Here is a 26,071-nt window from a genome sequence, read left to right on the forward strand (position 1 = left end):
AGGCAAACCAAACCAGCCCAACAGAGATGACTTCGGTCTCACCCCACTGGCTGACCACAAGTCACACAAGCAATTCCCTTAGACTCTCCAGTTTCCCAGTATCCCCACCAATGCCACTCGTTATGGGGATGAATGGTTATGAAAACCAATATCCCAGTAAAAGAAAAAGGTTCCCTCGATCCCAAAGGACCAAGGCCCAGACCCAGGTCAATATACAAGTTAGGTCTTGCCCACAAATCACACCGTTGCCAATCCTTTAGAATCTAAAATCTAAAAGTTTATTTATAAAAGGAAAAAGATAGAGATGAGAGCTAGAAGTGGTTAAATGGAATCAATTAGATACAGTAATGGCAAAGTTCTTGGTTCAGGCTTGTAGCAGTGATGGAATAAGCTGCAGGTTCAAATCGAGTCTCTGGAGTCCATCCGCAGCTGGGATGGGTCATTCAGTCCTTTGTTCAGAGCTTCAGTTTATAGGAAAGTCCCTCCAGAGGTAAGAAGCAGGATTGAAGGCAAGATGGAGATGAGGTAACATCACCTTGTATAGTCTCTTCCAGACGTAGGGACACTTCTTTGTTCTTACTGTGGAAAATTACAGCAAAATGGAGTTTGGAGTCACATGGGCAAGTCACATGTCCATGCATGACTCAGTTCTTTACAGGCGGCAGCCATTGCCCACATGCTGTCTTGAACATCCCCAGGAAGACTTCTTATGTGGATTGGAGTCTCCCAAGGTCCATTGTCCGTTAACTGTTTCTTGATTGGGCACTGACTGAGAACAGTCCCTTCTCAAGAAACTGACCAAATGCTTCACTGAGGCTTCTTAGAATCGAACACACTGAGATACAAACACAGAGCCAATATTCATAACTTGAACTACAAAATTGATACACCCATCCAGACAGCGTAATCCTAAGCAGCAAACCATAACCTTGTCTTAGACACCTTATCTGACCCCCTTTATACAAGATTTGGTGCCAGTACAGGACCTTGGTTGCAACCATGATCTATACGGTCCCAGTTCATGTCAATAACGTCACAGAAGAGAACCTTTTTTGGGGGAGGCAGCCTGGTACACCCCCGTTAGAGAAAGCAAGCGTCCTCCCTGATTCCCTGGGGGAGCAGCAGGAGGTGCTGTTTCTCACTCTGTTTGGGACCAGCCATCCTCCCGCCCACACACACAAACACGGCAGGATGGGCCCATGATGTGGCTAACGCCCGGGTGTGCCATTGGCTTTCAAACTCCCTCTTCTCCCTCCAGCCAAAACCGCGGCTGAGGACGCCCAGCACCCGCTGCTGCTGCAGCACCGGCAAGAGGAGCTGAAGGCGCGGCGGGAGGCCTACCGGTGAGCCGGGCGGGGGCGGCAGGGCTGGTGAAGGGGGCTGGGATGCACCCAGGCAGGACTGGGGGATGAGGAGGGTCAGGCTGATAGAGTCATAAGCGCTGTCCGGGGGAGGATGCTAATTAGCACCGGTTCTGCTTTCACTCCCTTCCCCTGCCTCCCACTTCGGGCTCTCGACTCCCCTGCTCTAACCACTAGACCCCACTCCCCTCCTCAGCCGGGGAGAGAACCCAGGGGCTCATGGGGACCCTGATTCAATCCTACACCCTCCCCTCCCAAATGTCAGGATAAGCCAGGCTGTGCTGCAGCCTGTCTCTGTTCTCAGCTGCTGCAGCACCTCCTATCAGTGACCTCTGGAAGGGCAGGGTCTTTTCCTTTGGTCTCCACCTGGGAGGGGTGGGCAGGCTCCAGCCACTGGCAGAAGGTGGGCGAAGAGCTTATGCTGGGCGAGACTCATCTAAAACCATCTCTCTGCCCCATCTTACCCCCCTGGGTAGGCCTGACCACCCCCCACTCGCCATCAGTCTCCCACACCTGCTCTGGGGAGACAATGGAAGAGTTAACCCTGCGGCATCGGCAGCTCAGGGCTTCTCTGAAAGCCCCAGCTCCTGGAGTCACGGGGTTATCCTGGGGAAAACCTCAGCTTCTGTTTTAAAAGCCAAGTCACTCTCCAGACATTGTGTGTGGGGAGAGCAACTCAGAAATCTGACCCCCACCTACAGGGATTGACTTCCAGATCCTGAGATTTCACTCAATAACCCTTTGGGGTCTTACTTACTCAGGGGACCGGGCTGGTGCATGATCTACGAACCCCTGGGGTTTGCAACACTATTTAAACTAGCCTCTTAGGGCATTTGAAGGGAGTCGAGGCAGTTCTTGGAGCAATGGGCTCAGGCTCTCTGCAGACGCAGGCAGTGCTGCTGAGTCGGTCACACTGGCTGCCCATTTTGGATGGTTCCTCTGTAACTACACAAGCTGCAGACGGTTTTATTTTTGCTAGGAAGCTGAGCAGGCGAGGGATTTCTTTGCCCATGGGGAGCCTCCAGCCACGCCTGGGTGAGGCAGAGGAGGTCTCTGGAGGGGCCCCTGTCTGCGCTCTCTCGGGCGTGGGATGGTGAGCCCACGTGTGTCTCCCGGCAGCTGGAAGGAATATGCCCCCGGGTGGCCAAGGTGCCTGGACGTGGCGACCGTGGATGAGCTGGACTCCAATGACAAGTACAGCCTGACCAAGACCACCATCTTCATCCTGCGCACCATTAAAACGTGAGTGGGGGGGGACGCTACCCTGGGGCCGGCCCTGAGTGGAGCAGCCTGGGGCAGTGGGGATTTGGGGAGGGCTCAAAGGGGACCAACCCCCTCCCCAGGTACCCCAGCGGGGATGGGTTGATCTGAGAGTCACTCCAAAGAGGCCATCTTCTAGCTCAGATCCTGCCCCCAGAGCAGGACTCACGCCTGCCTCTGTACCGGACATCCCCAGCCATTCCTCTCGGTCGCTATGTTATTCCGGGCCCTGGCGACCCACAGTGAGAGACAGCCCGTGCCCCAAAGTCCTCCCGGTCTTAAACCCTCCTCTCTGACTTAGTTTCCCCTCCGACCCTCTGTTTAGACCTCAGGTCACCAGCTGCACAGTGGTGGGAATAGAAATCGTGGCTCCCAAGTGACCAACCGACTGAAAACCAATCTATCTATCTATCAGACTGGGGGCATGGTCAGATACCTCTAGTCTGCTGCTATTCCCTGCCTGACAGTGCCCACAGGGGGTGGATTGGGGCCATGGCTGGCACACACTGTGGTTATGGGGCCCTGGCAATGCCCTCCCTTCAGTTGGGTATTTGGCTGCGTCTCCTTTCTCTTGACTGGCCGGGTCCATCGGTCTCTCCTCTAAGGGTCTCTCTTGTCCCCAGGGAGCTGGAGCTGAAGCTGAAGGGTTTCTCCTTATGCACGGGCTCCTGGGAGAAGCTGGAAGACATCCGGAAGATATTCTGGTGTAACAAGAACCCCACTTCAGGTCTGTGCTCCCCCAGTGCACGGGCATGTCCTGGCCCCGGCCCCCCGACACAATCTGACCCTGTGCCCACAGACATGGGGTGAGATGGCCCTGCTGACTCCACCATGGGCAGGGCTGAGGGCTGAGACTCATTGTTCCTCCTGGGCTGACCTGAGCACTGGGGCTGGAGGGTGAAGGACAAACGGGCTTTGTGAGCCCTCTGCAGCCTCCCTGGTTCCATCTGTAGTAAGAGGAGGCCCTAAGATATAAACCTTGGTATCAGAGGCCTGGTATGAGGCCTGAGGCCTGAACTAAAGTAATGGTCAAGACTTTGCTAACATAAAGCTGTGAGCCAGAGGCAGGCCCTGCTCACAGAAGTTGGCAAGAAAAGGGCTGATGTTGCATAAACATATCTCCACATAGTGTATTGAAGCATAAACACGGTACCAGGACACACCAATACTGAACATTCCACACAGATAACGAGGAACAGACGGACCCATCCCAATGACAGGGGCAAAAGGGGAATATGATGGATAGAGTTGTTTTGTTCGAACCAACATGTACAAGGTGAGAGGTGGCACCTTACTACGTAGAGGGGTTGTACCTTGCTGCGTACAAGGGTTGCACCTCAATACGTCAGGAGTGATGTGTAACTTGTTTGTACCTGTGTATAAGAATGTACCCCTGGGGCGGTGTGTCCTGGGACCGTGTTTATGCTTCAAGGTTCAACCCCACTACGTAGTCAGGTGCCGCCTCTCACCTTGTACACGTTGGTTCGAACAAAACAACTCTATCCATCATATTCCCCTTTTGGCCCTGTCATTGGGATGGGTCCGTCTGTTCCTTGTTATCTGTGTGGAATGTACAGTATTTCTGTGTCCTGGTACCGTGTTTATGCTTCAATCCACTATGTGGAGATATGTTTATGCAACATCAGCCCTTTTCATGCCAACTTCTTTGAGCAGGGCCTGCCTCTGGCTCACAGCTTCACTTTGCTTTATGTTAGCAAAGTCTTGACTATTACTTTAGTTTAGGCCTCAGGCCTCATACCAGGCCTCTGATACCAAGGTTTATATCGTAGGGCCTCCTCTCACTACACCATCCGCATGGGAGACTGGAGGGCAGCTCTGGCTGGAATCAGGATCTGTCCCCCAGCAGCTAGTTGGGGATCCCACCACATCTCCCATAGCTAGAGGGGGCTCCTGCTCCCCCATCTATTGCCTCCCATTGACATCAGCTGAGGATCTGGCCCCATTGACTCCAACAGAGAGACACCCATTGACTCCAGCTGGGGGTCTGGCCCCACTGATTCACATGTTGTTATCTGTGTCCCCAGAGTACGTCTCCGAGCACTGGCAGGAAGATTCGTTCTTCGGGTACCAGTTCCTGAATGGGGTCAACCCGGTGGTGATGCGGAAATGCACATCGCTCCCGGAGAACTTTCCTGTGACGGAGGAGATGGTGGCCAGCTCCCTGGGGGCGGGCACCACCCTGCAGGACGAGCTCAAGGTAAGACGATCCTGCTGGTCTCCCGAAAGCCGTCTGTAGGGCCCAGTTCTGTGGGTGCCCACAACAAAACCCAGCAGCCTGTTTCATGTGAGAGATGAACCCTTCTCTCCGCCTTGCAGAAAGGTAACATCTTCCTGACGGATTACAAGATCCTGGAGGGGATCCCCACCACGCAGCTGAACGGGGAACAGCAGTACCTGGCCGCGCCGCTCTGCCTGCTGCACCTGACACCTGGCGGGCAGGTCATGCCCTTGGCCATCCAGGTAACGAGCATGCCCGGCCTCTGCCTGGTGCTCACAACCGCACAGGGAGCCCTGCCAGGCTATTCCAGAGCAGAGGAATTGCCCCCGATCCAGACCAGTGGGCCCTTTCTAGTGAGCAGGTACCTCAACATTTGGGGGGGTGAAACATTGTCCCATCAGAAACCCTCCGACATGGATCCTCCCATACAGGGTAATTTTGACAGAGCCTTTCTGTTACTGGATCCAAACAGGAAGTGTGATTGGACTCAAAAGGTTGGTGGGGGAGGGTTCAGAAAGTGAAAAATGTTGGATTTGGAGATGGGGAGTTGCTCTCTCAATTTCCTTTCCTCTTTATTCTCTTTTCCCGTCTTCTGCATTTTTCATCACTGAAACGTTAAAAAAAAAAGAAAGAAAAAGAAAGACAGAAAACCTCTGAAAGTGGGGCTGGAAAAGGAGAAAATCCACCTTTCACCCTTTAAAAAATGTTTTACAACAGGGCAGGAAGGCCAGACAGATGGACATCAGGATGGATGGGCCGAGTAGACCAGAAAGACGGGAGGATGGATGGGAGGATGGATGGGCTGAGGAGACCAGAGGGATGGGAGGATGGACGGGAGGATGGACAGGAGAGTGGATGGGCCGAGGAGACCGGAGGGACGAGAAGACGGATGGGAGGATGGATGGGCTGAGGAGACCAGAAGGATGGGAGGACAGACGAGAGGATGGACAGGAGCAGGGGCAGCTCTAGAAATTCCGCCGCCCTAAGCAGGGCGGCGCGCCGCACTGCTCGCGCCGCCCTTCCCCAGTCCCGTGGCTGGGGCAGAAGGGGCTGCGGACGGTCCCGTGGTCCCGGGGCTCCGGTGGACCTCCCGCAGGCATGACTGCGGAAGGTCCGCCGGAGACAAATGCCGCCCTGCCCCAACAATGCCGCCCCACGCGCCTGATTGGCGCGCTGGGGTCTGGAGCCGGCCCTGGACAGGAGGATGAATGGGCCAAGGAGACCAGAGGGACGGGAGGACGGACGGGAGGACAGACAGGAGAATGGATGGATGGGCTAAGAAGACCAGAGGAAGGGAGGATGGATAGGCGGATGGATGGGCCGAGGAGACCAGAGGGATGGAAGGGCACACAGGAGAATGGATGGGCTGGGGAGACCAGAGGGACGGGAGGACGGATGGGAGGATGGACAGGCAGATGGATGGGCCAAGAAGACCAGAGGACGGGAGGACGGACGGGAGGATGGACAGATGGATGCACAGTCACTGACTTTGATATTTCCCGTGGCTGCTCCACCCCTGTTCTGCGCTGAGGCCCTGCCCCCACTCCGACCCTTCTCACGAGGCCCCACCCTTGCTCCACCTCTTCCCGCCCCTGCTGCACCCCTTCCCCCGAGGTCCCCCGCCCGCCGGCCACTCACTGCTCCCCGCTCTCCCCCCAAGTGCCTCCCGCCAGCCGCCAACAGCTGATCTGCTGCCCCGCTGTGGCTGGTGGGTGCTGAGCACCCCCTATTTTTCCCGTGAGCGCTCGAGCTCCGTAGCACCCGCAGCGTCTGCACCTATGGCCGGATGGACCGAGGTGCTGGGCAGGAGGGATGGACGGATGGACCAGAAGTCTCACAGGAGGGCTCTGATTCCCCCTTTCCTGCTCCAAGTACTCATTCAGGAGTGGGGCCCTCCTGGGTGGGGCAGCCCCCCCGGTTCCCACCCACTGGTGTCTCGGGATGTCACAGCCCACAAGCCTTAGTCCCACCTCCAGCTGCAGGGCTCCCAGCACGTGGGCCATGCAGGAGGCTTACTCCTTTCCCCGCCCCCCACAGCTCAGCCAGCGCCCGGGCCCCGGCAGCCCCATCTTCCTGCCCAGCGACCCCCAGTGGGACTGGACCCTGGCCAAGATCTGGGTGCGCCTGGCCAACTTCCACGTCCACGAGGTCAACGCCCACCTGCTGGAGGCGCATTTCCTCTGCGAGGTCTATTGCATGGCCACACTGCACCAGCTGCCCATGTGCCATCCTGTCTACAAGGTGAGGGGGGGAGTGGGACCGAAAGGGGGGAGGGGTCACCCCCTCATGTCCTTCCTGTGTCTTTGGCCAGGAAACAGCCATGTGCCAGCTGTGCCCAGCTGTGTGCCCCAGCTGTGCCCAGCTGCATCCGTGCCCCAGAAGTGTCCATCTGCATCCATTCCCCGGTAGTGCCCAGCTGCGTGCCCCAGGTGTGTCCAGCAACATCTGTGCCCAGCTGCGTCTGTGTCCCAGATGTACCCAGAGGCATCTGATAGCGCTTCAAAATGTGCCCAGCTGTCCCAGCCATGGCCCATCAGTGTCTGCAGGGTCCAGGGGCACCCAGGTGTGTGCCCAGCTGCAGCCTCTGCCCCAGATGTGCCCTCTGTGCCTGTTCCCCAGCTGAGTGCGAAGGTGCCATCTGCAGCCAAAGGTGCCCACTCCCCACCTGGATCCACACCCAGTTATGCCCAGCTGCTTCTGCGGGTGTCGTCTGCGCCCAGCCATACCAAGCTGTCTGGGCCGTGCCCCGTACACAACCAGATGTGCCCTGCCCCAGCTATGTCCGGCTGAGCCTGTGCCCAGCTGTGTGTGGGCACGTCTCTGCTTCACGCAGCCGCGTGGGGCCAGTCGCCCCTCGATGGGCCCTGTATCCCACAGGAGCTGCATCACTGAGGGTGGGGGATTGGATTTAGAGTTAGTACCAAGGTCCCAGCTCAGCCCCACGTCTCTCTGCTCCCCACAGCTCCTGATCCCCCACACCCGCTACACCCTGCACATCAACACCCTGGTTAGGACCAACCTCATCCAGCCAGGAGGGCTCTTCGACAAGGTGAGAGGTGACTTGCCTGCCACTCCTGTCCCATTGGCTAGAGCAGGGTGGGGGCTGGGAGCCAGGACTGCTGGGTTTTCTCCCCAGCTCTGGGAGGGGAGCAGAGGCTGGTGGTTAGATCAGGCTGAGAGTGGGGGCTGGTGGGTAGCAGAGCCGTAACTAGCTATTTTTTGCGCCAGAGGCAAGAATATAAAATTGCGCCCTCCCCCCTCCATATAATTTCATAGTAGTTACTTTGTGAAAAAACAGAAAAATATGTAATTAACAAGAGTAATAATGATAATAAAAGGTTTATTTATTTTAATCATAAGATCTGTGTACAAAATCAACTAATACATCTAAGGTGTGCATCATAGTGCATCATGAACTGTGGGGGTCGGGGCTCTCAGCCCGGCGCAGGAGTCGGGGCTTGCAGCCGCACACTAGGGTCGGGCTCAGGGATTGCAGTCCGGCGCAGGGGTCGGGGGTTGCAGTCCGGCGCAGGGGTCGGGTTCGGGGATTGCAGTCCGGCGCAGGGGTCGGGGTTGAGGATTGCAGTCCGGCGCAGGGGTCAGGGTCGGAGGTTGCAGTCCAGCGCAGGGGTCGGGGTTGGGGATTATAGTCCGGCGCAGGGGTCGGGGTCAGGGGTTGCAGTCCAGCGCAGGGGTTGGGAATACAGTACGGCGCAGAGGTCAGGGTCAGGGGTTGCAGTCCAGCGCAGGGGTCGGGGTCGGGGGTTGCAGTCCGGCGCAGGGGTCGGGGTCAGGGGTTGCAGTCCGGCGCAGGGGTCGGGGGTTGCAGTCCGGCGCAGGGGTCGGGGTCAGGGGTTGCAGTCCGGCGCAGGGGTCGGGTTCGGGGGTTGCAGTCCGGCGCAGTGGTCGGGGTCGGGGGTTGCAGTCCGGCGCAGAGGTCGGGGTCAGGGGTTGCAGTCCGGCGCAGGGGTCGGGGTTGGGGGTTGCAGTCCGGCGCAGGGGTCGGGGTCGGGGGTTGCAGTCCGGCGCAGAGGTCGGGGTCAGGGGTTGCAGTCCGGCGCAGGGGTCGGGGTCGGGGGTCGCAGTCCGGCGCAGGGGTCTGGGTCGGGGATTGCAGTCCGGCGCAGGGGTCGGGGGTTGCAGTCCGGCGCAGGGGTCAGGGATTGCAGTCTGTTACAGGGGTCGGGGTTCGGGTTGCAGTCCGGCGCAGGGGTCAGGGATTGCAGTCCGGCGCAGGGGTCGGGGTCAGGGGTTGCAGTCCAGCGCAGGGGTCGGGGGTTGCAGTCCGGCGCAGGGGTCGGGGTCGGGGGTTGCAGTCCGGCGCAGGGGTCGGGGATTGCACTCCGGCGCAGGGGTCAGGGTCGGAGGTTGCAGTCCGGTGCAGGGGTCAGGGTCAGGGGTTGCAGTCCGGCGCAGGGGTCGGGGTCGGGGATTGCAGTCTAGCGCAGGGGTCAGGGTCGGAGGTTGCAGTCTGGCGCAGGGGTCGGGGTCGGGGGTTGCAGTCCGGCGCAGGGGTCGGGGTCGGGGGTTGCAGTCCGGCGCAAGATGTCAGACCTGCACTGCCACCAATAGAACAATGCTGATTTACACCTGCTGGGGATCTGGCCCCATTGACTCCAATGGAGAGACGCCCATTGACACTAGCTGGGATCTGGCCCCATTGACTCCAATGGAGAGACGCCCATTGACACCAGCTGGGATCTGGCCCCAGTGACTCCAATGGAGAGACACCCATTGACACCAGCTGGGATCTGGCCACATTGACTCCAATGGGGAGACGCCCATTGACCCCAGCTGGGGTCTGGCCCCATTGACTCCAATGGAGAGACGCCCATTGACACCAGCTGGGGTCTGGCCCCATTGACTCCAATGGAGAGACGACCATTGACACCAGCTGGAGTCTGGCCCCATTGACTCCAATGGAGAGACGCCCATTGACACCAGCTGGGATCCGGCCCCATTGACTCCAATGGAGAGATGACCATTGACACCAGCTGGGGTCTGGCCCCATTGACTCCAATGGAGAGACGCCCATTGACACCAGCTGGGATCTGGCGTCATTGACTCCAATGGAGAGACGACCATTGACACCAGCTGGGGTCTGGCCCCATTGACTCCAATGGAGAGACACCCATTGACACCAGCTGGAGTCTGGCCCCATTGACTCCAATGGAGAGACGACCATTGACACCAGCTGGGATCCGGCCCCATTGACTCCAATGGAGAGATGCCCATTGACACCAGCTGGGATCCGGCCCCATTGACTCCAATGGAGAGACGCCCATTGACACCAGCTGGGGTCTGGCCCCATTGACTCCAATGGAGAGACGCCCATTGACACCAGCTGGGGTCTGGCCCCATTGACTCCAATGGAGAGACACCCATTGACACCAGCTGGGATCCGGCCCCATTGACTCCAATGGAGAGATGCCCATTGACACCAGCTGGAGTCTGGCCCCATTGACTCCAATGGAGAGATGGCCATTGACACCAGCTGGGGTCTGGCCCCATTGACTCCAATGGGGAGACGTCCATTGACACCAGCTGGGGATCTGTCCTTTCAAGATTTCTAGATTCTTGCCTCTCTTCCAGGCCTCCTCGACGGGTCGGGCCGGGATGCTGAAGCTGCTGGCCAAGGGCGTGGAGAATGTGAGCTACGAGGCGCTCTGTCTGCCGGACGACCTGGAAGCTCGTGGGGTCACCTTTCTCCCCAATTACTACTACCGGGATGATGGCATGAGGATCTGGACAGCGGTGGAGAGGTGAATCCAGGGGTCAGGGGCTAGTGATGCCTCAGAGGCGGGGGGTGGAGGAACCACAGTGGAGCTGGGCAGAGCAGTGAAGCTCTAGGAGAAAACAGAGGTAGTGCTCTGTCAAGCCCCACCCACAGACCAAGCCCAGGGCCGGTGCAACCATGTAGGCGACCTAGGCGGTCACCTAGGGCGCTGGGATTTGGGGGGGCGCCATTTTCTTCGGCAGTGACCGCGGTGGCCGGATCTTTGGCCGCCCCGGTCGCCGCTGGCATTTAGGCGGGGAGGGCCGCCTGCAGCAAGTAAGGGCGGGGGGGCGGCACGCAGGGGAACTCCCCGCCCCAGCTCACCCCTGCCCCACCTCCTCCCCGAGCACGCCGTGGCCGCTTCACTTCTCCCGCCTCCCAGGCTTGCGGCGCCGATCAGCTTAGGCGCTGCAAGCCTGGGAGGCGGGAGAAGTGAAGCAGCCACGGCGTGTTCGGGGTGCTCGTGCTCATGCGCGGAGCAGGGGTGAGCTGGGGCGGGGGGGTGGAGGGTGGGGAGCTGCCACAAGGGGGGCACCTCAGGGCGGAGGGTGGGGAGCTGCTGCAGGGGGGGCACCTCAGGGCGGGAGTGCAGGGGGCACAAGGTGGAAGTTTTGCCTAGGGCGCGAAACATCCTTGCACCGGCCCTGACCAAGCCCCATCCACACATTCCCCTTCAATGAGGTGCTGCTCCTAGTAGAACATCACAATGGGGGTCATCTCTTTCCTCTGTAATGTGCTTTCATCAGCACTGATGTAGTCATCGGGAGCTGGAAATTGTTGGCCTTATGTGTCAGAGTTAATGGCACATATGGGGAGCAACTCACCACCCTCCTCTCAAAGCAATGGGCTCAGGCTCTCTGCAAACTCAGGCAGCGTCGCTGCATCAGGTCACATTCAGGTCACAATCTGAAGGTTTTCTTCACGTCCATGAGGCCTGAAGATTCGGGCTCGATCCACAGCTGATGTGAATCTGTGAGACTTCAATACACCTGTGTTTATTTACACTCACTGAGGCTCTGGTCCTATCATTTTTATTTATAGATTCTAAGGCCACAAGGGACCATTGTGATTATGTACTCTGATCTGCTGTCTTACATAGGCCAGAAAACCTCCCTAAAATAATTCCTAGGGCTGATCTTTCAGATAAAAAACAGCCAATCTTGATTTTAAAATTGCCAGTGAGGAATAATCCTCCATGACCCTTGGTAAATTGTTCCAATGGTTAATTACTCTCGCCTTTAAAAAAAGACACCTTATTTCCTGCCTGAGTTTATCTAGCTTCACCTTCCAGCCATTGACTCTTCTTAGACATTTCTCTGACAGACCAAAGAGCCCATTTTTATATATTTGTTCCCCATGTAGATACTTATGGGCTGCTATCAAATGATTATAGTTTGCTACAGTCAGGATTAGAACTCCACTGTGCCAGGTGCTGCACAGACCCAGACAAAGATCAGAGCCTGCATTGTGCCAGGCGCTGCACAGACCCTGACGGAGATTGGTACTGTCAGGGTGCTAGGTGCTGCAGAGAGAGACACCCGTGGACAGAAGGTTCCTGCCTCAACCAGCTCGCAATCTAAATAGACAAAGGGTGGGTGAGAGAACCAGTGGAAATCCCTTGACACAAGCTGGGAAACTGGTCTCATTGAATCCAATGGAGTGACAACCAGTTACACCAGCTGGGGATCTGACCTGCTCCTCTCTCTTTCCTCGTCCCTAGTGCAGGGGAAGATTATGGGGCAGGACAGGGGTTCAGGCCTTTTCCTCAAGCTGCTGAGACATGGACACGTTTCCGCGGGGAGCTGGGAAAATGCAAACAGCCTGGGCGTGATGGAGGCTTTCCGAAGCTAGTTGATCCGCTGACGCTGAATGTGGCTTTGGAAAGAGGTTTTTGCCAACAGAATTGGGGGGTTTGTCTCAGGGACGCAGGGGAGGGAGCACAGAAAATGCTGCCTGGGTGAAATTCGCCTCGGCCGAAAGCTTCTAAAAGAGTCAGATGCTTTCTGGGACGTCGCCCTTCCGGCTGGGCAGGAGCGTGGGACCATCCGGCAGGGATCAATATTAACCGTTGACCCTCGCGCCGATCCTCGTCAGATCTCAAAGGGCTTTGCAAAGGTAGGCCAATAGGGTGAGTCCCCTTTGAGAGAAACTGAGGCAGGCCAGATTCGCAAGGGGAGAGTTAGGCATCAAAGAAGCTACAGGCCACTAGGCAGAGGTTTGGGTGCCTAATTGAAGGCTAGAGGGCGGTGCCTGATTCATAGCCACAAATCGTCCCCTGGAATGAGGCCCTGAAAACAGGCCAGTGCTTTCCACACAGGGAACCTCTCCTGCTCCCCAGTTATTGCACAGGGGTTGGGGCCCTGTGTTCACATGAACAGGCTGCAGAGTGGGGCTTCAGATCTGGGTCTGCCACACTGCAGATTACTGCACTAACTACTGGGCCATCAGGGACACGGGCCTTTCAGAGCTGGCTGCTGTTTGTAATGTGAGGCCTGATCCCGTGGGTCTTATGCCCATCAGATCCCAGCTGGTGTCAATGGGCGTCTCTCCATTAGTGTCAATGGGGCCAGACCCCAGTCGGTGTCAATGGGCGTCTCTCCACTGGAGTCAATGGGGCCGGATCCCAGCTGGTGTCAATGGGCGTCTCTCCACTGGAGTCAATGGGGCCAGACCTCAGCTGGTGTCAATGGGCGTCTCTCCATTAGTGTCAATGGGGCCAGATCCCAGCTGGTGTCAATGGGCGTCTCTCCATTGGAGTCAATGGGGCCGGATCCCAGCTGGTGTCAATGGGCATCTCTCCATTGGGGTCAATGGGGTCAGATCCCAGCTGGTGTCAATGGGCGTCTCTCCACTGGAGTCAATGGGGCCGGATCCCAGCTGGTGTCAATGGGCGTCTCTCCATTGGAGTCAATGGGGCCAGATCCCAGCTGGTGCCAATGGGCGTCTCTCCATTGGAGTCAATGGGGCAAGACCCCAGCTGGTGTCAATGGGCGTCTCTCCACTGGAGTCAATGGGGCCAGATCCCAGCTGGTGTCAATGGGCGTCTCTCCATTGGAGTCAATGGGGCCAGACCCCAGCTGGTGTCAATGGGCGTCTCTCCATTGGAGTCAATGGGGCCAGATCCCAGCTGGTGTCAATGGGCGTCTCTCCATTGGAGTCAATGGGGCCAGATCCCCAGCAGGTGTAAATCAGCATTGTTCTATTGGGAGCAGTGCAAGTCTGACATCCTGATCAGGACTCCCAGAACTGTGAGACACCCTGTTACCCCTCAGCCTCAGCAAGGACTTGCTGAGTGAGATTTTGATGTCTGGGCTGGGCAGGGGGGTCAGTAGAGGTGACCAGAGCAGGGTTAACTTCCAGGAGTCATTGAAATCACATCAGTGCCGTGAGCAGCCTCCTGCCACTGAAACAAAAATCTCTGTGTGTGGCAAACAGCTTACAGCTGAAACGCTGTACAATGCGTGTTCCTAGTCCTGTGGTGCCATCTAGTGACTTTCCCATAACATTTCATTCTCAGTAATTTATTATCTCGTTGGGGTTTGATTCCTTTCACACTGCCCCCTTGTGTAAATCAGGAGTAACTCCGTTGGAGTCACTAGGGCTGGTTCCCCTCTCGCTCACCCTGGTGTGACTCCGGAGTGACCCCACTGCAGGGCCGGCCTTAGGCCGATTTGCCCGATTCCCCCGAATTGGGCCCCGCGCCTGAAGGGGCCCCCACGCACCGGCAGCGTCTCTCCCGGAAGCAAACTCTGCGTCTCCCGGAAGCAGCAGCTGTTGCTAGGCAGTGGTGGAAAACACTCCAGAGTTTGGGGGCTGGAGGGTGGTGGGGGGAAGGGACTGCCATGTGGCTTCCTTCCTCCCCTGTTGCCCCTCACCATAGCCTCAGTGGGGGATGGAGCTGCCCCTTGCCCAGTGTTGAATAAAATCAGTTGTACAACTATCAAAACAAATTATTTTCCTAATATGAAAGTGAAAATCTATAATTAATATTCCTTTAGAATGTGGTGACTTCTATCAATATGGGCAAGAGATCAAGAGATATTGGTAGAAAGTACCCAAGTGGAAGTAAGAAAAGAGCCATATACAAGGCAAAGGCAGTTGAAAGACAGAAGCAAAAGGATGCTTTAAGCAAGTATTTTAGCAGACCTGATTCTACTGTTGAGCCAGAAGAGCTCAGTGAAGACGCAGATATGGTTGAAAATTCTCCAGTAGAACATACAACACAGACAGAGAACGACAGCAGTGACAAAGAATTTGAAGAGCCAAATCAGTCTGAAGAAGACACTCAAGCCAGTCACGGTGAAGAGAAGACTACAAAAAGGGCTGTAACTGATGCTGAAGGTACTGAGGGTCAAGAATGCTTTTCTGATAATAAAGATGTGAGTGGTTTAGATCCAGAGCAGAAAGGCAACTTCAACTCTGCTGACCAGATGGAAATATCTGATGATCCTGCAACTTGGCCAGAATACATTAGCCAGCGTATCAGGGAGTATTTAGTAAAACAAGGGCCGCCTAAAATTATTGTAGAAGATTTCCCTAAAAATAAGATTGGGAAACACTTTTCAAAGTTTCACTGCAAAAGGAAACTTTCAAATGGTGAAATTGTACCTCGTCCATGGGTGATATACTCAGTGTCAGCTGACAAGATCTTTTGTTATTACTGTAAGATTTTGTGCAATAATGTGACAAGTTCATTAGCATCTAATGGTTTTAATGACTGGTCTAATATTCATACAAGATTGTCTGAGCACGAAAACTCAAAAGGACATTTACAAGCTATGCTTAGTTGCTGCGACCTTCAGCAAAGGTTATCTGCTGAAAAAACCATTGACTCAATACAACAAAAACTTATTGACAAAGAAGCAAAACTCTGGTATCAAGTTTTTGAGAGACTAGTTGCTGTCGTTCAGTTGCTAGCAGAACGAAACTTATCATTTTGTGGGTCTGATGAACGGCTGGGAACATCACACAATGGAAATTTTCTTGGAGTTATTGAATTACTGGGAAAGTTTGACCCAGTGATACAGGAACATTTACGAAGAATCAAGAACGAAGAAATACATGATCATTATTTAGGAAAAAACATTCAAAATGAACTTATTAGCATTGTAGGGAATGCTGTTAAACGTGAAATAATAGCTCGAATTAAGGCTGCTAAATATTTTACTATTATACTCGACTGCACTTCTGACATTAGTCACCAAGAACAAATGTCATTGACAATTAGATATGTGGCTGATGGTGTATCACCAAGTATTCCAGCAGGAGTATATGAACATTTCATTAAGTTCATAGTAGTAGAAAGCAGCACAGGTGAATATTTGTACAATATCCTTTTAAGTGAACTCAAAGACCTGGGATTGGATGTTGCAAATATCCGTGGGCAAGGCTATGACAACGGTGCAAATATGAAGGGAAACATATCAGGTGTACAAGCACGACTTTTGAAAACAAACCCAAGAGCTTTTTTTACACCATGTGCATGTCACAACTATAATCTCATTTTGGGAGACATGGCCAAAACATGTCCAGATGCGATGAGTTTCTTTGGAGCCTTGCAGTGTATTTATGCCCTTTTTTCTGCATCTACTAAAAGATGGACTATTTTTAGAAAACATGTTACTGGCCTTTCGGTAAAGCCTCTTTGCGAAACACGATGGGAATGTAGAATGCAAAGTGTCAAAGCTCTGCGGTACCAAGCAGGGGAGTTTTATGATGCACTTGTAGAGGTAGAAGAAACAACTGATGATTCTCAAGCAAAACATGAAGCTAAATCGCTGGCTTTTCAAATAAGGGATTATAAGTTTTTGGTTTCGCTAGTTTTCTGGCATGATTTACTTTTTCAAGTGAATTTTGTGAGCAAAGAGCTGCAGAGTGATACAATGGATATTTCTGCAGGAATTTCTTCATTTGAAAAGCTTTGTAACTGGTTAAAAATGTACAGAGAGAAGGGTTTTCAAGAAGTGTTAACTGGTGCCAATGAACTTGCCAAAGATCTAGATGTGACTCCAGTATTCCAGACTAAACGTTTGCACAAACGAAAAAAACAGTTTGAGTATGAGTCTGCAGACGAGCCTTTTTCTGATCCAAAAGAAGCTTACAGAGTGCAGTGCTTCAATCAAGTGTTAGACAAAGCTTTACAGTCACTTGAACCAAGGTTTGAACAGTTACAAAAGCATGAGAGTTTATTTGGATTTTTATGCAAATTCAAAAATCTTCCCAAGGACACCATACGAAAAGCTGCTGCAGATCTGGAACTTGCATTGACAGATGTGAAACTAGTGCAGGAAAACGAACAAGTTTCAACTGTAAAATCAGTTGACATAAATGGCTACATGCTTTGTGAAGAACTGGAAGCATTAAAGCCAATTATTTCATCTGATTGTACAAACCCCCTAAAAATCCTTCAATTTCTTGCATATAATAACCGATCAACAGGATTCCCAAATTTATTTATAGCAATTCGAATCTTCCTGACTATTCCAGTAACTGTAGCCTCAGGAGAGAGGAGTTTCTCGAAGCTAAATCTAATTAAAACGTATCTGCGATCAACAATGCAGGAAGACCGATTAAACAATTTGGCAATCATGTCAATTGAATGCGAAGTAATGAAGAGCTTAGAGTTAGGCAATTTACTGAAAGATTTTGTCAGACAAAAAGCGAGGAAGATAAAGTTTTAAAAACATAGGTGAGGTGTACGATAAATATTGATATTTATAATATATGATGTAATGTATGTAATATATAATTTTGTTATTATGTATATAGTCATGGAAAGTAAATAATACATGGAAGAAATGAAAGGGGGTTTTTTTTGTGTTGTTTTTTTTTTTTTTTTAGTCATCCCTGCCGGGGCCCCGTCAAAACTGTTCGAATTGGGCCCCGCACTTCCTAAAGCCGGCCCTGCCCCACTGCATACCTGGCTCACTGGTTTCTCCTTTAACCCCCACAGCTTTGTCTCTGGCATCATTGGGCTGTACTACCAGAGCGACGCCACTGTCGAGAAGGACTCCGAGCTGCAGGCCTGGGTGGCAGAGATCTTCACCGAAGGGTTTTTGGGCAGGAAGTCGTCCGGTACCATCCTCCACTCCCTCGCTCACCCTCTCCAGCGTAGCCAGTGGGGTCTGGTTAGAACTCACTTAGGGCTGGGTGAGGCTTAAAGGTACCAGGGTGTGGCCGCATTGCTGGGGGAAGGAACCGTGCAGGCCTCTCCTTGTGGCCTCGCTGCTCCAGGTAGAGGCCAAAGCAGTGTATAAGAACCCACGTGGGGAACAACAATTTGATGACGGGCTCTTCGATCTAGCAGAGAAAGATCCAGCGGCTGGAAATTGAAACCAAACCAATTGCCACTGGAATGAAGGTGTAAATTTTTACCAGTGAGGGGAATCAGTCATTGGAATAACTCCCCGAGGGCTGCAGTGGGTTCTCCACCACTGGTAATTTTTAGCTCAAGAGTGGATGTTTTTCTGAAGCCTCGGCTCTAGCTGAACCAGGAATTAGCTCCGGGAAGTTACGCAGGTCAGAGTAGACTGTCACGGTGGCTTTAGCATCTAGGAAACGTTCCATTTCAACATTCTCCAAAGGAAACATTTTGATTTTCATTATGACCTTTCAGTTCATGAAAAATTTCAGTTTTGGTTGGACCCAAAATGATTTTTTTCCCCTTGTCTGGCCTATGAACCAAACACTCCATTATTTGCCCCATTCCTCTTAGTGGGGAATCATAGAATCACAGATTAGGGTTGGAAGGGACCTCAGGAGGTATCTAGTCCAACCCCCTGCTCAAAGCAGGACCATTCCCAACTAACTCATCCCAGCCAGGGCTTTGCCAAGCCTGACCTTAAAAACCTCTAAGGAAGGAGATTCCACCACCTCCCTAGGGAACCCATTCCAGTGCTTCACCACCCTCCTAGGGAAATACTTTTTCCGAATATCCAACCTAGACCTCTGCCACTGCAAATTGAGACCATTGCTCCTTGTTCTGTCATCTGCCACCATTGAGAACAGCCGAGCTCCGTCCTCTTTGGAACCCTCCTTCAGTTGAAGGCTGCTATCAAATCCCCCCTCATTCTTCTCTTCTGCAGACTAAACAATCCCAGTTCCCTCAGCCTCTCCTCATAAGTCATGTGCTCCAGCCCCCTAATCATTTTCGTTGTCCTCCGCTGGACTGTCTCCAATTTATCCACATCCTTTCTCTAGTGGGGGGCCCAAAACTGGATGCAATACTCTAGGTGTGGCCTCACAATGCCGAATAGAGGGAAATAATCACATCCCTCGATCTGTTGGCAATGCCCCTACTTATACAGCCCAAAATGCCATTAGCCTTCTTGGCAACAAGGGCACCCTGATGACTCATATCCAACTTCTCCTCCACGTTAATCCCCGAGTCCTTTTCTGCAGAACTGCTGCTTAACCAGTCAGTCCCCAGCCTGTAGCAGTGCTTGGGAAGGGGGCATTGAGGCAGCTGTGTATGAGTGTGTGTATGTGTGTGTGTGTTGTTCCCCAGGGCAGAGAGGACTCTTGGTGTTATCTCACTGCCTGTGTCATTTTGTCCACCCATCAGGTGTCCCCTCCACATTGCAGACCAGAGCTGAGCTTATCAAGTTCCTCACCATGATCGTCTACTGCAGCTCGGCCCGGCATGCGGCTGTCAACAGCGGGCAGGTAGGAGAGAGTTGGGGGGAGCTGGGTTTGAATAGCCCTGAAATATGCTGCTTTGCCGGTTCCCACTCCTCTTTGGCACCCTGGGAAGCTCAGCTGATTTGGTGGGTGGATCTCTGCACTGGTCCAGAGGGCGTCTCCATGGCAAGGGAAATCAGTGTCACTCCATTGACACCAGCTGGAATCTGTCCCCATTGACTCCAATGGAGACACGTCCATTGATACCAGCTGGGGTCTGGCCCATTGACTCCAATGGAGAGACGCCCATTGACACCAGCTGGGATCTGGTCCCATTGACTCCAATGGGGAGACGTCCATTGACACCAGCTGGGGTCTGGTCCCATTGACTCCAATGGAGATACGCCCATTGAGAGCAGCTGGGGTCTGGCCCCATTGACTCCAATGGAGAGACGCACATTGACACCAGCTGGGGTCTGGCCCATTGACTCCAATGGAGAGACGCCCATTGACACCAGCTGGGATCTGGTCCCATTGACTCCAATGGAGATACGCCCATTGAGAGCAGCTGGGATCTGGCCCCATTGACTTCAATGGAGAGACGCCCATTGACACCAGCTGGGGTCTGGCCCCATTGACTCCAGTGGAGAGACGCCCATTGACACCAGCTGGGATCTGGTCCCATTGACGCCAATGGAGAGACGCCCATTGACACCAGCTGGGGTCTGGCCCATTGACTCCAATGGAGAGACGCCCGTTGACACCAGCTGGGATCTGGTCCCATTGACTCCAATGGAGAGACGCCCATTGAGAGCAGCTGGGATCTGGCCCCATTGACTTCAATGGAGAGATGCCCATTGACACCAGCTGGGGTCTGGCCCCATTGACTCCAGTGGAGAGACGCCCATTGACACCAGCTGGGATCTGGTCCCATTGACTCCAATGGAGAGACGCCCATTGACACCAGCTGGGATCTGGTCCCATTGACTCCAATGGGGAGACGTCCATTGACACCAGCTGGGATCTGGCCCCATTGACTCTAAATTGAAAGTAAAGTGCCCAGGTTTAGCAGGGTGGATAATTCACTAATGGACCATGAAGACCTTTACCCAGGATCCCTTCTGGCCTTAAAAACCCTGTGAGCCCAATGTGCTTGGGGTGACTCCTCTGGGGAATAGACCTATCCAGCCCCCGGCTGAGTGATTTCCCCCGGGTCACACAGGAAGTCCGTGTGTATTGAGCCCAAACCACCTCAGGGCTAGGTGGATTCTCCCGCTCTGGGCCCATGAAGACATGGGTGCTGCACCACTAGTGCTAGGTTCACACTGTTGCCTCTTTTTGAGCCGAGTGGCTAGTCAAGTTTCAGGCCCCTTGGTACGTTCCAGGCAGAGGCAGAAATCGATGGAATCTGGTATCCTTTTGATGCCGTCTGATTTATGTACCAGGAATGGATAAACACCGCTGCTCCGAAGGCAGGAAGAACCCAGGCTTCTTTAGCAAACAGTCCCCAAACCCCTCTCTCTCTCTAGCTTTTCCCAGGGACACACTGGGTTTGTCCACACTGCACATGAAGCCCGGGGTGTGACTCAGGTTTGAGGCCAAGCCCTCCTGTCGTCCACACACAGACCAATCTGACTTGGGTCAGGACCCAGATCCTCGGACTTCGCTGGTGGGGTAGGTCAGAGCCCGAGTCCTGCTGCGAGTCAGATCCAAGCCCAGTCACCGGGCAGTGTGGACGCAGCTCAAGCCGCAGATCCGAGTCAGAAGGTCTGTGTAGTGCAGTATGGGCTGGAGACTGGGTAAGCCGGCTGTCATGGCTGGTGGAAACACAATAAATCCTGCAGCTTGGCAGGGGGGTCGACTCGATGACCCTTGCGGTCCCTGGTAACCCTGTGGTTCTATGGCCGTGCTGGCCTGGCTGAGACCTGGGGCCAGCAATTATCAACCCAGTGCGGATGCTCAGGCGTGGACTAGGGTACACCAAGTCCATACACCAGGGTCCCACTGCCCCAGCTTCACGCTGCACTGTAGGCGCTCAGGCCGTGTTTGGCTCGCTGGCTTTCGCCTCAGCCTCTCGCTCCGTTCTCCTCTGGTCACCGTTTGCGTTCGCTGTCACATAATTGATTCCCTCCCTCCCCCCCCCACGCTGCTAGTTTCTGAGCAGACTCTAACAGGCCTTGTTTTAGGGGTGGCCCCTTGATTGTCTCTTAAAAACTTCCCACAGCAGTTTGACAGGCGTTCGCCCGGCTCCTAGCAATGGCATTCCTCTGAGCACGGCTCAGGCACTCAACTACCCTGGTGCTTCGGTGGCACCCCGTGTTCTGGGTGTCTCCAGCCTCGGAGTGCCAGAAGCTGGGAGCGGACGGCAGCGTGTGGCTCACTCAATGATTCCCTGTTCTGTTCATTCCCTCTGAAGCACCTGGCATTGGCCAGTGTCGGCAGACAGGATACTGGGCTAGACGCCCCATTGGTCTGACCCACTGTGGCTGTTCTTACGGGGAAGTCGAGGTTGGTTGGCTTGTGTTAAATCTGTTGCTGCTAAATTGTATCGTCAATTGCTTGACCACACGTTGGTTCATTATGAAATACACTCAAGAGACCAAATAGCCAGCATCAGTCTGGTTTGTGAATATGGTACAGGAAAAAGGCTCTGCACACGACCAGCCTCCGAGGAGCCAGCCCGTGCAGTGATGTTACGTTCACCTCATGCTCCCCAATTTACACATTTCAGCTGCTATCATTGCTATGATTTTACAAGTGACACATGTCTTTGCACATCACAAAAACCCAGCCCATCGGTTCATTCCAGTTCTCTAACTTCTTGTTCTGTTCGTAGCTTTGTTCTGGAGGCTAATATCCCCGGCACTGAGCTGCGAAGGTAATTCCCTGCCTTGTCGTAAGACAGAGAACAAATGTATCTTGATTTTTGACAAGTTTCCTATCTGTGACAAACGTTTACTTCACGAGCTGCAAGGTGTTATGGGACACTTAGCATCAGTGACCAGGATGATGGTATTAGGCCAGTTTGAGTTAGATCACTGTTAAAATAGTTGTGCTTAATGTTATTGGTGCTTAATAGACACTAATACATGGGGTAGATAATATACACTATGACTACGAAGCTATACAACCACCTAAATGCTGTGCCTTTAAGGTCTAATGAGGATCCACATCCTGCCTTTGTAGCCACTAGGACTCCTGGTTTCTCTGGGGTAGCTTCCCTCCCGCAAGGGCAGGCGCTGACCCACCTGGGTGTGTCTGTACCACAGTACGATTTCGCCGCCTGGATGCCCAACACACCATCGACCTTGAGAGCTCCCCCGCCCACCACCAAGGGCACTGCCACCTTGCGCAGCGTCCTGGACACCCTGCCCGCAGTGAACGCCACCTGCGCCCTCCTCTCCCTCCTTGCCGTCGTGAGCTACGAGCCAGGAGACCTGGTGAGTGAGGCGGCCCCATGGATGCTGGCTGAGAGCTGTGGGCATGGCTGGGGGAGACAGAGGGACAGATGTGCGCGGGGGGGGGCACAGACAATGGCTGGGGAATGCTGGGAGAAAGAGGGTATTTATGGAAATGAGGCCATGCATATTCACCAGCCCTGCAAATTAGGGTGGTTGCAAGGGACCCATCCCCCAACTCAGCCTTCCTAGGTGATCTGGGTCCCATGGAGAATTTCTGCCATTTTGAAATTGCTTCTTTCTGTGCTTCAGAGCTGGGCGCTCAGCCAGCAGCTGCCACTCTCTGGCTGCCCAGCTCTGAAGGCGGAGTGGAGAGTTAGGGAAGCGCCGAAGGAAGGGTGGCACGGTATGGCATTGTCACCCTCCCTTCTCTTGAATCCATTCATTGTGCGCCATCTTCAGTTAATATCGGTCAAGCTTTTTCATCAAAATGCCAGGTGGTACCAAGTCAAATGCCTTACAGAAGTCTAAGTCTATTACATTAGTACTATTACCATTCTCAGCCACGCTTGTAATCTCACCCAAGAAAGACATATCAAGTTAGTGTGACAGGATCTATTGTCCATAAACCCATGCTGAGTGGCATTCATTATAGTACTCTCCTTTCATTCTTTATTAAGTCCCTTATCAGCTGCTCCATTATATTGCTCAGGATCGACATCCGGCTGACCAGCCTGGGAAATCGCATTTACTCTTTTTAAATATTGGCACAATGTTAGCATCCTTCAGCTCCTCTGGAACTTCCCTAATGCTCCAAGACCTACTGAAAATCAGCATTAGCAGCCCAGTGAGCTCACCCAACTCTTCTAAAACTCTTGGTTGCAAGTTATCTGGATCTGCTGATTTAAAAAATGTCTGTCTTTAGTAGCTAAGGTTTAAATTCCTCCTGAGAGACTAGTGGAAAGGAAAGAGTGTTATCATCCTTGGATGATACGACTGCAACATCTGGTTTTTTCCCCAGTTACAGAACAGAAATATTTATTGAACACTTTTGCGTTACAGCATGTTAAATGTTAACTATAATATATCTACACTATAATATTTCAAAGGTTTCTTTCTCTAATGGCATAACACTGTCATTTAGTATTAAATAGACTTTATACAAATATATTAAAATATTTTGAACATATCAAAACACTACAGGATAATATAGAATATTAAATAGAATAGAATATTAAAAGATTACAATAGAATATAAAAGTTTAAATGAAGTGAGAAAGTCAAAACAAAACATTTTCACCGGATCAAAGTGCAACGAGAAAGTCTAAACGATTTCCACTTTTTCCCCATTGGAATTGACGCGTTCCTGGGAAACATTTACATTTTGACAAAACTCCATGTTCGGATGGAAAACAATTCCTTGGAAATTTCCCTAGTGACTCCCCTCCCCAGGGTAAAAACCGAAATCAGGCGAGGTTCAACGCGCACGGCAGGACAATCTCACCAGACTGCACTAGGGGTTATATGGGGAACTCAACGCCACAGAATGGGCAGCAGGAGTAAAACAAACACAAGGGAAGTCCTTCGTCACACAACGCAGCCTAGGTGTTGACTCCGTGGGCGCTCTGGGGCTCAAACACCCATGGGGAAAAAATAGGGATGCTCAGCACTCACGGGCCATGGCTCCGCCCATGCGCCACCCTAAGGTCCCACCCATGCTCCACCTTTTCCTTCGTGGCCCCGCCCATGCTGTGCCTCTTCCCGCCCCGGCTCTGCCTCTTTCTCTGAGCACCTCCCGCAGCTCCCTCCTCTCCGCTCCCTCCCCCCGTCACGTGCCCTTAAGGCAGGAGGGGGCAGAAAGGAGTGAGCGGTGGGCGGGAGACACTTGGGGGGCTCAGAGACCAGGGAGCAGCAGGAAGGCAGGGGGAGCCTCGGGGGAGGAGGTGGAGAGAAGCGGGCGTCAGGCGCCTGGGGATGGATCACTTGATAATTGCCCTGTTCTCTTCATTCCCGCTACAGCACCTGGCATTGGCCACTGTCGGCAGACAGGACACTGGGCTAGATGGACCATTGGTCTGACCCAGTGTGGCCGTTCCTATGTTCTGCTGGAAGCAGCTATTGGAGTTGTTCTCACGGGTGGCTCGTGAGAGATTCCCTGGTACCCAAAGGGCAGGAGAAAGCACCAGTTGTGCCTGAATGTCCATTACCCAGCAGCATCAGAAGGGATCCAAGAAGAAGGACATTCGGGCCAGCTCGGAATGGACCCTGGTTCTTCCCCTTTGCCGAGCGGGATCTGTGAGTTCAGTGCCTCCATAGTCACTTCTCTCTTCGCTCCTTTCCAGAGACCCCTGGGCTGCTACCCTGAGGAGCACTTCACTGAGGCAGAGCCCAAGCGGCTTATTGCAGCCTTCCAGGCACGGCTGGCGGAGATCTCCAAGGAAATCCAGCAGAGGAACAAGTCTCTGCCCATTCGTTACCCCTACCTGGACCCTGCGGAGGTTCAGAACAGCGTGTCCATATAACCCCGCAGGGCATCTCCTCCCGGCGCTCAGAGCACTTTCCACCTGACCTGAGAGTGTCTCGATGGAGCCAGTGGGAGGTGTCAGAGAGATTTGGCTGGCAGTGCTCAAAATGTGACCCCCGCCCTAGGGGCACCAATACCAGAAGGCAAATAAGTAGAACCTCACATATGTTATGATTAATCTAATTATTCTTTAGCCATTCTTGTGATTTTGGAGGGCCTGGCTCATGGGATTTGAACATGTGGTGTTGGCAAGACTTGCATTTAAAGTGTGCTCACTGGGCAGCTGAATTAGATGACAGGACAAGGAGCAATGGTCTCAAATTGCAGCAGGGGAGGCCTAGGGTAGATATTAGGAAACACTATTTCCCTAGGAGGGTGGTGAAGCACTGGAATGGGTTCCCTAGGGAGGTGGTGGAATCTCCTTCCTTAGAGGTTTTTAAGGTCAGGCTTGACAAAGCCCTGGCTGGGATGATTGAGTTGGGTTGGTCCTGCTTTGAGCAGGGGATTGGACTAGGTGACTTCCTGGGGTCCCTTCTATGATATTCTATGATTCTACGATTAGCACCCACTGCTGTGAATCTGGGAAGTAGCCCATTCTCAGGGTAAGTGACTCAGGCTCTCGCAGATTCAGGCAGCATTGCTGGGTCAGTTACACTTGGGGCAGCTCCCCCCTCTCAGAGCAATCAGATCAGGCTCTCTGCTGACTCAGGCAGGCATCTCTGCGTCCATTCCACTCGAGGCAGTTCCCCTTCTCAGAACAATTAGCACAGGCTTCCTGCAGACTCAGGCAGATGTTGCTGCATTGGTTACACTAGGAGTAGTCCCTCCCCCTTCAGATTGATTGGTTCAGGCTCTCTGCACACTCAAGCAGACATCACTGTGTCAGTTACATTC

General features: G+C 53.3%; 1 protein-coding gene across 1 annotated transcript in view; it reads left to right on the forward strand.

Annotated features, from left to right (window-relative positions):
* Window positions 1-25,444, forward strand: part of LOC123358217 (hydroperoxide isomerase ALOXE3-like) — a 38,034-nt gene extending 12,590 nt beyond the window's left edge. Inside the window, exons 3-14 of the mRNA XM_045000882.1 lie at window positions 1,259-1,343; window positions 2,481-2,603; window positions 3,245-3,348; window positions 4,667-4,839; window positions 4,959-5,102; window positions 6,898-7,101; window positions 7,823-7,909; window positions 10,453-10,622; window positions 17,589-17,710; window positions 19,200-19,300; window positions 22,525-22,695; window positions 24,996-25,444. Coding sequence (XP_044856817.1) covers window positions 1,259-1,343; window positions 2,481-2,603; window positions 3,245-3,348; window positions 4,667-4,839; window positions 4,959-5,102; window positions 6,898-7,101; window positions 7,823-7,909; window positions 10,453-10,622; window positions 17,589-17,710; window positions 19,200-19,300; window positions 22,525-22,695; window positions 24,996-25,175 — 1,664 coding nt within the window. The 3' untranslated portion in view covers window positions 25,176-25,444. The remainder of the gene's footprint in view (window positions 1-1,258; window positions 1,344-2,480; window positions 2,604-3,244; window positions 3,349-4,666; window positions 4,840-4,958; window positions 5,103-6,897; window positions 7,102-7,822; window positions 7,910-10,452; window positions 10,623-17,588; window positions 17,711-19,199; window positions 19,301-22,524; window positions 22,696-24,995) is intronic.
* The last annotated feature ends 627 nt before the right edge of the window (window positions 25,445-26,071 follow it).

The sequence above is a fragment of the Mauremys mutica genome, unplaced genomic scaffold, assembly GCF_020497125.1.
Source record: "Mauremys mutica isolate MM-2020 ecotype Southern unplaced genomic scaffold, ASM2049712v1 Super-Scaffold_100033, whole genome shotgun sequence".
Lineage (NCBI taxonomy): Eukaryota > Metazoa > Chordata > Testudines > Geoemydidae > Mauremys > Mauremys mutica.